Source organism: Ranitomeya variabilis, chromosome 4 (genome assembly GCF_051348905.1).
Source record: "Ranitomeya variabilis isolate aRanVar5 chromosome 4, aRanVar5.hap1, whole genome shotgun sequence".
In the NCBI taxonomy this organism is placed as follows: Eukaryota; Metazoa; Chordata; class Amphibia; order Anura; family Dendrobatidae; genus Ranitomeya; species Ranitomeya variabilis.
This window is the reverse complement of record NC_135235.1, coordinates 552,371,784-552,384,683: the sequence shown is the minus strand read 5'-3', so window position 1 is coordinate 552,384,683 and position 12,900 is coordinate 552,371,784. Positions and strand designations below refer to the sequence as shown.

Sequence of the window (12,900 nt, the reverse complement as noted above, 5' to 3'; positions counted from 1 at the left end):
ATCTTTTGGGGTGTTTGCTTCTTATCAGTGCAAATCAGTAGATCTGATTTGGTTGGATAAGAGGCCTCTTACTGGGAGTCTTAGGGGGAACATTTCTCTTTGTGGAGAGTGGCCAAGCCATCATAAGAAGACTTATATGCCATGCAGTGCTCCTCTGGAGATTTAAATATGCATTATAATTCCTGACAAAAGTGTTAAATACTCACTAGTGTCAGAATTGGATAGCTTTGGTACCTGTGGTGCATCATGTTGTTGGCCCAAGCCTTTATTTATATGGGGCTGGTTTTGCAGAGATCATTTGAATTATAATTTTTCTATTATCCCATGAACAGTGAAACTCTGGAGTAATTTCCTCAAATACATTGGCCTGCGACATAATTTTCTTGGCCTTTCCAGTGGTAATCCTGACATCGCCAAAATGTATCTTGTAAGGATAGAAATGTGTCGTCATGACTATGGTCCGAAATTTACTTTTTTGCCACTTTTAGTGGAGGTTGTCCATCTCTTCATTAAAACTGACCATACAGATACAGCTATTTCTCTGACCGGCCCCTTTCGCATGGACGCTGGGCCCTGCCGAGCAAGCATGTCTTCTCTGCGTAAGCTGCACTCGGACACCTTGGGCAGCTGCTTATCTCCAGGGAGAATAAAAGGATAGGGAAATTAACCTTAAAAATGCCCGTCCTGTTGAAAGGTCCCTTAAACACATTAGATGGTCCTTTAATTGCGGCAAATGAAAATGAGTCAATTCTGCCAACGTTGCTCTACTCTGTTTATTGGGGCCTTGAGGTTCTCTTGCCCCTTGTCTGTGTATTTATGCCCCAGGTCCCAGTGTTTTTATCTCTGCACCATTCTACATCTAGCCCTGGTCTCTCTTGTTTCACCTGGTCCTCTCTGTCTCCCATTTGTATGAATCCCAATGTTGTATCTTCTTCTTCCTCTTAATTTTTTTCCCTCCCTTCTCCTGTTTGGTTCTCCCCTTGCATTGTATTAGTTTTTTTACCCATCATGCATCCTGTACACTACAGGTCCAGCCACCTGGGCCATGGCTACGTCCAAGCCAGACATCATGGTCATTCTGCTGAGTAAACTGATGGAGGAGGGAGACATGTTCTACAAGGTGAGAAGAGTGGGTTGGGTTATGGAAGATGAAATGTGTAAGGTAAAGGTTGGTGATCACACAACAGATTTTCAGCCACTGAAAAATTATGCTCGGTCTATAAAGTACTTCATACTGTAAGTCTGATGTACATTTCCTCCAGAAAGATCTTTCTTCTTGCTAAGTGAAAAAGGGTCATTGTTGTCCAGCTAAAAGACTGTGAGGTGGCTTTGACTGCTATAGATGGCTTTGATGCAACATTTATTTTACCAGTTGTGCCAAATCAGTGCTTTCTAGGAAAATACAGTGCCACACATGACCCCGGTTTCAAGGCAAAGAATAAATATAATTTGGCTAAAACAAGTTACTAAGTTTGTAAGGTCTCATTCAGATGTCAGTGATTGTTCTCGAACACAAAAATTAGTCAGTTTCATCTGTGTTTTTGATCCAATTTTCATCAGTTTGGGCACTTTCTCAGTTTTTTTTACCATCAGAGTTTAATCAGTTAGGGTTATGAAGCCTCTCCTGTCAAATAGTATGTCAGAATCGGAGAGTACACAGACGGCATCTGAGTGCTGTCCAATTTTTTTTCACTGACTTATAGTCTTGTATTGGGCAGTAGGATTCATGACTTTGATCAAAATTGGACAATTCTCCGTGATTTTGTGAAAAACTGTAGAACATACCCATACAAGTGGTGGTTTCGTCGCAGTAATTGCTGTAGGACATAACTGTGTTCAGTTTACTAATAATTTCTACTACTTCCAAAATAAATACAGGTGAAGCAAGGAGAACCACAGGCCTCACTCCTGTAGTAGCCACAAAAAAACAGGCAGTGTTTGCCATGCATTAATTGGTTTCATAATGGCCACATGTACGGGCACCCGAAGCCCAATAGTTCTTAGGATTTATAATTGTCAGTGTAGATGAAGTAAAAACATTAATAAATCATAAAATTATCACCGGCATGATCAGTAAATTATTGCCACATTATTAGAAGACTGTCTGCCAAGTGCACAACTTTCTCAAAGGTCATTGCGAGGCAAATGGGAACCTTGCTGTCCCACAAATGGCGTTATTCTAAAGGAAATGTCCATCAATTTCTCAGTGCATGACTTTACAGACAGTCATACATGCGGCAGTGGTTTGAAAATTCATCTCAGGTAAAGAAACCTTAAAGATAATTTGCCACCAGGTTTTTGCTGCCCTTTGAAGGGAGACCCTGATTCCAATGACGAATAATATTCTGAGCTCCTTGCTGTAGTTTTGATAAAGCCTTTATGCAGCTCTGCTAGTGTTCTCAGTGAGCTCCTGCTATGTAGTATTCGATATCCATAATCTCTGTCTATCCGCAAGCCCATTGATTAATTGGTAGGTTTGGTAAGTATTCAGTGTGTCGGCAAAAAACATGGTGCATGCGCAGGGTAAGATGGATCTAATCTCTGAGAGGACTAGCAGAGCTGCAGCAGATGAAAGTGATTTTTTTAAAAAACAAAATAAGTCCTGTAAGTGACCAAGCTATGGAATCAGTGTCTGCGTTCATATTTTATGCTGCACTCAGATTGGGTAACATAAACCTGCTGACAGATTCCCTTTAAGTCACAAAATTATGAGAAGCAGAGGAGGACTGGGGGGGGAGCTTGAATTGGTGGAGTGTAGTCTCTCGTCGCATTGCATTAGAGCCCTACGTTTACATTATATACTGGGAGAATTCAACTAACGCTGCAATTGTATCCATAGGCTGTTACTCTGGCCGCAGTATGCCACTGAACATTTGCCACTGAATATCAGGCTGATATTTATAATACTTTTTATTTTTTACAATTATGATATTCTATGCTGGGGCATAAGGTAAAAAAATGTGTATCACGTGGTATATATTTCTTTTTAATGGGAGACTACAGGCAATTTTTGCCCCGTACGCCTTTACAGTGCACATATCCTCCTGACATATACCGCCAACAGAAGGCTCTAATGCATTGTGAACAGAGTCCTAGAGATGATCCAACCTCTGGATACAAATGAGTTGCAGAATTATTGATATCTGGGCTCCGTACGGGTAAAGTTACTAAAAAAGAGGAGCAGGGAAAGGCTGATGATAAAACGATGAACCAAACTTTTCCTGTTTGTAAGGAAGGAGTTGTATTTATAAAGGACATAATGTTTGTGAGATCGAATCCCTTTACTCCCTCAGAAAGGGAAAGTAAAAGAAGCTGCACAGAGATACCAGTACGCCATGAAGAAGTTTCCTCGAGAAGGCTTTGGAGAAGATCTAAAGACTTTTCGAGAACTGAAGGTTTCTCTTTTACTCAACCTGTCCCGATGTCGTCGGAAGATGAACGTGAGTTATCCCTTCATAGCATGAATCGTCCTGCGGTCTGTCTTCTATTCCATTCTACATACCAAGCTCACTAAGAGTACTGAAGCTTCTCCATACACATTAGATTAATATCAGCCAATATTGATATTGTCTGGTTTGGCCAACAGTCTAATGTGTATGAGGGTGCTGGCCAACTGATCGTCATGGAAGATGCCAATTGGGCATATCTAATTTCTGACAGCTGATCACATGGTCTCCCAGAGATAAGCCTCCGGTAGAGGTGTCTGCCGATGGCTTTCTCATAGAGAACAGAGAAGTAATTAGCTGAATGAGTGCTCCTGTGTATGGGAGAGGCGGCCAAGATGACTGTCGAACGAACGATCTGCTGAAGCATTGTTTAGCCAACAGTCAGCTAATGTGTATGGTTGGTGTTTTTTTACTACACTAGTAGGTAATTCAAATATTGACTATAAATTTGCAGGAAAGTCAGTTGTTTGAGTAGTAAAGACAAAGAAGGCATTTTGATCCTTTTTGGGATGGTCTGTGCATCGGTTGATAAAGATAAATTTGCGGTGGTCATGTAATTAGATCCTCCACTTCAGGAACAATATATTTTCTGTTAATGTGGGTCTTATGTAGCTACAGATCCTTGTAGAAAAAAATGGTTCTACTTGATAATTTACCTAGATGTCCTTCCCAGTACACCAACATTATGTATTGCATTACTGAGACATTATGCTGCATCTAAGTTAGTTGTTTGCCATAAGGAATTTTAAAAGCAAAAATTAAAACATACATTTAATTTATTGTTAATGTAGTCTGTTTCTCTGTGTTAGTTTCCCCTGCCCTCTCTATTATGGTTTGTAAAGTTATTTTGTCTTTTTATTCAGGTTTTTAGGAGTTAAGTATGCTTTTGTATTCCTTTGATTCTCTCTTCCATATTTCCTTATGTGCTGAATTTTTTGCTCTCCTCTGTATCTTTATGGAAAGACTTTGCTCTCATAACCTGTTTGATATTGCAGGACTTTGGAATGGCAGAGGAATTTGCCACCAAGGCTCTGGAATTGAAACCAAAGTCATATGAGGCGTACTACGCTCGTGCCAGAGCCAAAAGGAGTAGCAGGTAAGACCGAACTGGATCCACACCAATCACATCTGACTTTGATGACCTGTACATTCGGTTCTTCTTGGGTTTTAGTCTAATTATTATAGTTTTTTTCTTCACATTTATCTTAAAGACAATTTACAGCTGCTTTGGAAGACCTGAATGAAGCAATCCAGCTCTGCCCTAACAATCGAGAAATCCAGCGGCTTCTTATGCGAGTGGAAGAGGAATGCAGGCAACTCCAGCAAGAGGAGGAAGTCCAGGAGCTTCAAGATGAGCCGGAACCAGAAGTACAAAATGAGGACATTGACTCTACACAGGAAGACCTCTACGAGGAAGAATACCTGGAACAGGACTTAGACAGTGTTCCTGTAGGGTTACAAAGTGATGGAAGACAATGTCAGGGCCTTCCAGGCATGCAAAGTCCCCCTCAGTCTCCGGCACATCGGGATTCTGCCTATATGTCAGGATCACATCAAGTATTTGACTTCAGATCAAATAGCTCTGTTGGTTCTCCCACACGGCAAGGCTATCAGTCCACCTCTCCATCACTTTCTCCAACACACCAGAACTCGCACTATCGCCCTAGTCCTCCCCAAACATCCCCTGCACATCAGAGTTCTTCCTACCGCTTTAGTCCACCTCCTGTAGGTGGTCAGATCATGGACTATCCAAGCCCACCACCTTCCCCTTTACGGAGGGTCCCCCAGTATAGAGCTAGCCCTCCTAGTGAAACTATTGGTATGTATAGACAACAATCTGGTTCTCCAGTTAGATATCAGCAAGAGCCATGTGTAAGTCAGCACCCTGGAAGACCAAAGTCTCCACTGTCCAAGATATCTCAGAGGTCTTTCCAAATGTCACAGCTTCCCACTCCAGTTCCACAACCTGCACACAGATTGCAGCCAGCTAAGGCACAAATAGTACGTAGCAACCAACCCAGTTCTGCAGTGCACTCTAGTGCAGTAATGCCCGGAGGTACATATGGACAGGTGGCACATGGTATGGCAAGTAAATACCAGACATCTTCTGGAGAGATGAGTCAAAGCCGATTAGTATATCAAGCCTCTCTTGGTGGTCTTATAGCTGATGGACGTCCAATGCAGCATGTGCAGGCTAGTTTGAGTGCCGGAGCTATTTGCCAGCATGGTGGTATTGCCAAGGAAGACATACCCCAGCGCCCAACTTCAGCCTATCGAGGTGGCATGAGATATAACCAGACTCCTCAAATAGGGCGCAGTCAGTCTGCCTCTTATTATCCAGTATGTCACACCAAGCTGGATCTTGAGCGCCAGTCCAGCCAACTAGGTTCTCCAGATGTTTCTCATCTTATACGAAGGCCTGTGAGTATTAACCCTGGGGAAATCAAGTCACATCCACCTACTCCAAGGCCACTGTTACACTCGCAAAGTGTAGGACTCCGTTTTTCTCCATCTAGTAACAGTATTTCGTCCTCTTCCAGCCTCTCTGCTACTTTCCGACCATCTGCATCTATACAACAGATGGAGATCCCACTTAAGCCAGCTTATGAGAGACTCTGTGATGAGCTGTCTCCTGTGTCCCCACCCCAAGGAAGTTACCCCAGTGAGCCAACACGCTCTAGGACCACCCCGTTCATGGGCATAATTGACAAGACAGCACGGACTCAACAGTACCCCCACCCCCACCACCATCAGCAGAGTCGGACATGGGCTGTCTCCTCTGTTGACACTGTTCTTAGTCCCACATCTCCTGGCATCTTGCCCCAACAAGAATCCTTCAGTCCCCCTTCCTCGATCAGCAACATCGCCTTTTATAACAAAACCAACAATGCACAGAATGGGCACCTGCTTGAAGACGATTACTATAGTCCGCACGGTGTGCTTGCTAATGGCTCTCGAGGGGACATATTGGAGAGGGTCACACAGGCCTCCTCCTATCCTGATGTCAAGGTGGCCAGAACACTGCCTGTTGCACAGGCTTACCAGGACAACCTGTACAGGCAGCTGTCTCGGGACTCTCGGCAGGGCCAGACTTCGCCCATCAAACCAAAGAGACCCTTTGTGGAGTCGAACGTGTAGGACAATATACTTTCCTTTCCCTATTCCCTTCTTTTCCGATACAACTCTTTTCCTTCACTGTACGAATACCTCCCTAAAAACCTGGTGGTAATTGAGCAACTCTTCTTAGGACTCCTCACTCGGTCCCTATACTTTAGTGTCCTGCTCTGACCTATCCCATTGGGTAGAGCTGGTCTTTTAGTACTTTAGATTGTGCTATGAACACTTTGGGTCCCCAGACTATGTTTATGGACACTTTGCTTTCTCAACTGCCCAATTGAATTTGGGTTTTTATATTTCAATTTTGAGTAATTGCACTTAGGTCACTAGGATATTCTTCCAGGACTGAGCCCCCTCTTAGTTGGAGCAAAATTGTGTTCTCTCCATGTGATATCCCTTCAGCAGGCGATGTGCTTGAGGCTTGCTTATTACCCTGCATGTGGGAACAGGGAAACCCAATTCTAAGGCCACTTGCAGCACAATAAGGATCTGGAAACCTGGTAAACAAAGGGCTCTATACATTTCCGCATTGTAACATTAAACATACATGTAATTACCCCATAACAGACTTTTTAACTGTGTACATGTAGTGTGATTTTTTTTTTTTCTTTTAATGTTTTTACTCAGTTTGGATCTTGTTTTACAAACCCTAGTCTTTCAAATTGGCATCAGAAATAAAGACAAACTAAACGTCTCCAAATAGATTTCTGGTGACAGATTCCGTCGAGATTGAGAAAATTATATGGACTAATCAGATATCCACTTTATAGCTGTGTCTAAGGTCATACATGCTAAATAGAGAAGATGTAGAGCATCTTCCTCCTAAAACAACACCAACAGGGAAGAGGGGCACACAACTTTCCTTTCCTGCATCGCTTACCTGGAATATCTGATTCAAGTCCTAGGCTGCATTTAGAGATGGGCATATGTCTGCAAGACTTAAATGCTTTGGGGTTCAGGGACACCAACTTACATAGAAGCTTATAGCAATCTTTGGTTAACGGGAGGTGCTAGTCTTTGGATACTAAATGTGACTCTAGGCCCCCATACACATTCGATAAAAGTTGGCCAAATCTAACTGATTTTCATTGAGATCTGATGTGTAGGGGGGAATTTCAACAGCCAATTTGTTTTCAGGTGAGAAAAGCTGCTGCCATAGCTATCTGTCAGTGGCTTTCTCTTCTCTGCCCTTTGAAAATACATGAACACTCAGCTGTGCTAAGTGCTCATGTATATGGGACAGTTGGAAGAGATAGTTGTCCAACAGCTGTCCAATGTGTTTTTTCTCCCAGCTTGTCTCTTCGGAGAGGAAGAGGATTAGAACTCTAGTGCCACCTATTGGAAGTAGCAATCCTAACAGTCAATGTTGACCCTTTAAGGAGTCTTGTCACATGACTTAGGATAAAAGCAAAACCTAAGTCATGTGAAAAGGGTTGACATTGACTGTTAGGATTGCTACTTCCAATAGGTGGCACTAGAGTTCTAGTCCTCTTCCTCTCTGAAGAGACAATTTGCATATTTCCCAGAGGAGCATTGCGGCTTTAAATCTCCTCACCTCGACATGCTTAACATGTCGCCCTCCGCAAGGAGAAGCGATACTTCTTTTCCCAGCTTTAAACTTATGAGTAAGTGCACACAGTAACATCCAAAGAAATGGTGCAAATTGGTTGCTGAAATTATGGGGATTTGCATTGCAGTGCGTGAAATCCTAAGTCATAATTCACAGCTTAAATCGACAGGTCAGTTTAGGCTGTGGATTATTTCCAAAGCTTGTGGGTAAGATTTCAGAAAATAACTTTGACAATGCTGATATTAAAATATGCAGTTAAATTTCCGGCCAGAAAATCGGCCCTTAGTATGCGAAACTCAAAGCTGAGCAGTGAAAAATTACCTACTGGTACATGATGGGCTCAATCACAAAATGTAATCTGTGCTAAACACACAATGTCAATTAGAAATAAATGGCATAAATTTCTTGGAAAACGCTTTCACCAGAGACAGCGGGTGAGGGGCTGCTGCGGCGTGCTCATGGGCACTGGCAGCTCCTTTCCTTTCTGTCTACTTATAGACCTTGACTGAATCAGGCCTTTGAAAGAAATGGGTTTGTGACTCAAGATCCTGGACTTCTCCAGCAGCAAGGTGTCCTAGGACAGGTACACATGGACAGATGGCGTGGATTTAGTTGTGATTATTTAGATGAATCAGACATATTTTGCCCAGACTTGATGCATAAACAAATGATGAAAGCGCCACATGCAGTCATCATCATGCAGTAGATACAGCTACAACCCCATCATGGTTTTCTGCTTGCAAACACCAATGTTCTCAGGTGTCTGGTTACCTTTCCACAGACAGCGGCAGGTTCTCCGTTCTTGATTGCCTGTAATAAGAGGCTCAACAAGAAGGGCTTATGTGTTCCAGGGCATCTTTACTGCAGGGCCGCATCGCGATGACGCTTTCTACAAGAAGGAAGATCTAATAATAAAAACACTTCTATTGTCCGACTTTATGGGATAAGTCTAATTGTCACTCTCCATTCATAAATTATGGGGTGGAAAACCCTTGATCACACTCGGTAAAAGGAAGTAACCTGTCATTTAATTGTATGTGGAATAAAAGGGGGAACGCACCAAATGATTATCTCCTCCCCAAAACATTAAAGCAGCAGATGCCGACACTTATTAATTTTTTAATTTCCACAAATATTGGCTTTTTTCTGCAGCCGATATTCTTTCGAAACCTTATTGGTTGTCACTTTGAGGCTGGAGTCACCCGAACGTATATTCTCTCCTCTGAGAGAATAGGATCGAGTATGTCTGAGCGCAGTCTGATGATTTCAACGCGCCCATAGACATGAATGGGTGCATGACATCCGATTTGTGCTGCAAATCACAGCATACTGCAATATTTCAGTGTTATATGGCAAACACTTGTCTGGCAGCAACTTTTCTGGCAAGATTTGCTTACTAAATTCAATATATACCGTATCTATTTTTTTGATTATCGTGTTCTCTGGCAGGGATTAAAATTGATCGTTTTGCTTGCAAGACATAAGAAGAAGGTAAAACAGTTGCAAATTTGTCATTGAATTTGGGGGTTATAACAAATATTACCCACCCAAAAATAAAAAAAATAAAAACAACAAACGCTTGTCATGGATTCCCAATTAGAATGGGAATTTATCCATCTACACTTGGGGCATGTAGTAGAGCTGAAAATACATACATTTATAGATCACACAATGCTCCCTGGGGAAAAAAGTATGCAAATTAGCTCTTTCAAAAGGTAGAAAGCTGGTTCTCTAGTGCCACCTGTAAGTCCAGTCTGTCACCGTCTTTGCCACAAATTGATTTTGTCTAAAAGCAAGAGACCCCTAAAACCCCCCAGCTTTTTTGGAGTTCTCGTCCCTTTTCATCACATGGAATGGCACAGATTGGCACGGGTCTAGGGGTACTGTTTTTTTTTTTGTGGAGACGGGACTTTGTCTTATGGTACGTTGATACATGCAAATTTTTCACTGCGGATTTTTCCTCGAATCCAAATTAAATTCACACAAAAATCTGCTTGTTGTTTGCCTTGCCAGATTTGCCACGCGCTTTGCAAATGAGCTAAATCCACTGTAAAAATCTGCATCTTAAATTGACTTGCGCAGATTGAGATTTCACATCTTCCACTGTAGATTTTTATTTTTCTGGATGAGATTTCATAAAATATCTATTTTGCTGTTATAGGTTGCAGACTTTCCAACTGCAAATCTGGATGAAAAAACTGAAGAGTATCCACTATGTAACCTAGAGTTAGCAGCAGAGATGACCAAATCAATTCCCAAGACCGTGGTCCGGCAGCCATATAAGTAGTCCGTGGTGGCCGGACGGGAGCCCTGCATACCGGAATCCGGTAGACCTGGCACTACATAACGCATGCATCATGCTGTAACGTTGATGTGGTACCCGGCTTACAAATTGGAAAAAGTGTTGACCATTCCAACAGGTATGTGGTTTGCAGGGCTCCCATCCTGGCCGTGGGTGATGGACGTGGACCACTTATCAGTACATAACAGGCTTCCATTTGCTAGTTGGTAGTAGTTTTTTTTAATCTTCTTACTTTAAGGAAAAAAAACCCATTTGGTGCCTTCCCTGATGCATACAATTCTAGGCAGTGAGTTGGTGACCATATAATAACTTTCCCTATAGGTCGGAGGAAGGTATCGTGAGTGCAGCTGACAGCAATACACGCAGTAACCCCCATGTGAGAACATGTCTGCACTTTTGGGTATTCATGGCCCTATAGTAGATGAAGCCCTCAGAGTTCACAGTTCAGGGATTTTCATGGTTGTGGCAGGGTCCTTTTTTCATAATTCCCTAAATATTTTACTCTAGTCAGACCTTATTGCTTGTGAGAGTGGGCATGATTTACTTGAAGTAGGAGAGTGAGTTGCCTTCACTGTAGGCACATGGCACTGCACACAAGGTCCATATCACATTGTTTGGTTTTACTCCTAGTTATTTTTTTAAATTCTCCCAGGCTACGCCGTCCCCAACGCTCCACCCCTTGCTCTTCCTCTCTGCACACCCCTCTTGCCTTCTCCTCCATGCTGCGGCTGTATTGCACACATCAGAAAAACTGAAGGAACCTTGTGAGGGGTGTGGGGCGTCCTTCCCACGGCCCTCTCAACCCCAAGTCAGAAGGACTCTTCTCTGTACAGTGTATTTATTTATTCAATGCATGGTCCGTTCTCTTTATCAATATACGGAACACAACCATTGTTTAATATATATGTATATAAAATACATATATATATATATATACATATATATATATATTTTGTGCGGTGCTTAGGTCAAGGGGTTATTGCATTTTTTAAATATTTTTCTTCCGTTAAACATTTTGTTTCTTTTGTCTGTTTTTTTTTTGGTTTTTGTTTGTTTCTTTTATGCAGTGACCCCACTTTCTCTCCCAGACTCTGGGGGGAGCACTGATTTGAGCACTAAACTTGTAAATAAGAATAAAATGGGGGAAAAAAAGTGAAGAAAAAAAGACAAAAAAATGTATGTTTTATTTCTGTTCATTTGTTGATTAACTCTCCTTTGCTTCCAGAATGTACTGCGATGCAGCGCAGAGCGGTCACTGATGGCAAAGGAGGTGGGAGGTGCACTCAAGGTGCTGGGTATTAAAATACCCACTTCATCCTCCATTCAACACTCCTGGGTTTTATTCTTTCTTTGATTTTTTTTTTTCTCAGTTACACTGTATTTGCTTGCTCTGTTTTTTCTTGTCTGTACATGTGAGATGTGAGATAGATGTGAAAAGTCTTTCCTCCCCTCCCCCCCTTTAAAATTCACCTTCTCTATACAGACTTTAATTGTAAATTTAATAAGAAAACTGTATGAGACAAAGAGAAAATGTACTTATTTATAAATGGTTAATTACACTTGAAAACAAACTACTATCTGCGTGTCGTGATTGTCAGAAAACGATCAATACCCGGTGGCACTTCTCGTGGTGGCCACTTTCTTCATGGTGTCAGACCTGAGTAAGCCGTTAAGCCTCTTTCACTCTTGCCAACAGTCTATACTATGGACCCGCGATACTGACGAATTACTGATGAAATTGGACTTGATTGATCAATACTAGAGCTAGATTGTGTTCTAGGCCAGAAACTGAACTACAAAGGAGTTTTACAAAAAATAGAGGCAGTATGAACGACATACTGACTGACGCATCCATATGTGATTTGTATTTGATCCTCTTGTATGTTCTTTACTCTATGAAAGGGGTTATCCACTTCAGGAAAGTGGGTCCTAAACTTTGTAAAACACAGAACATACCAAACTCGTCAAGTACTCGCTCTCCCTAGGTATAGTGCCAGTTTATGCACTGATCTCTGATGCGTGCCGTCAACCTTGGCACTACATCTGAGCTTAGCTACAGTGGTGACGCGCTGTTGGCAGGAGCAGCAGTTCTGGCCTCTGGGGGGGCATGTACCTGCTGGGTTTGGTATTTTACAAAGTTTGTGGCCCACTTTCCTGAAAGTGGAAAACCCTTTTAAATGCTGCATTTTTATAATTAGAATTTCCACCTTATTACGGATGGAATACAAATGAATATGCTTGTATGCAAGTCCGTGTGGGCTCTTCACGTGTTATGACCTTATAGCTCAGTGACCAGAGAAAGCACCTAAGGATATCCGTAGGCTGCATTCACACATTTGTTTTTCTTATCTGTGTGCGTCCGTTTTTTTAAATGAAGAGCACACTCACCCACCGAGTTTAGAGAATTTGGAGCAAGTCCTATTGTGATCCGTTTTTGCAAGTCAGACTCAAGTTTATGGAGATCC

The 12,900-nt window shown here is 42.2% G+C and overlaps 1 protein-coding gene across 12 annotated transcripts in view; it reads left to right on the top strand.

Moving 5' to 3' along the window:
- Positions 1 to 12,222, top strand: part of TANC2 (tetratricopeptide repeat, ankyrin repeat and coiled-coil containing 2) — a 497,877-nt gene extending 485,655 nt beyond the window's left edge. For all 12 annotated transcript variants that reach the window (XM_077252678.1, XM_077252680.1, XM_077252679.1 and 9 more), the window contains 4 exons: positions 1,029 to 1,120; positions 3,294 to 3,440; positions 4,442 to 4,542; positions 4,658 to 12,222. In XM_077252678.1, coding sequence (XP_077108793.1) covers positions 1,029 to 1,120; positions 3,294 to 3,440; positions 4,442 to 4,542; positions 4,658 to 6,584 — 2,267 coding nt within the window. In that variant the 3' untranslated portion in view covers positions 6,585 to 12,222. The remainder of the gene's footprint in view (positions 1 to 1,028; positions 1,121 to 3,293; positions 3,441 to 4,441; positions 4,543 to 4,657) is intronic.
- Positions 12,223 to 12,900: the final 678 nt, after the last annotated feature.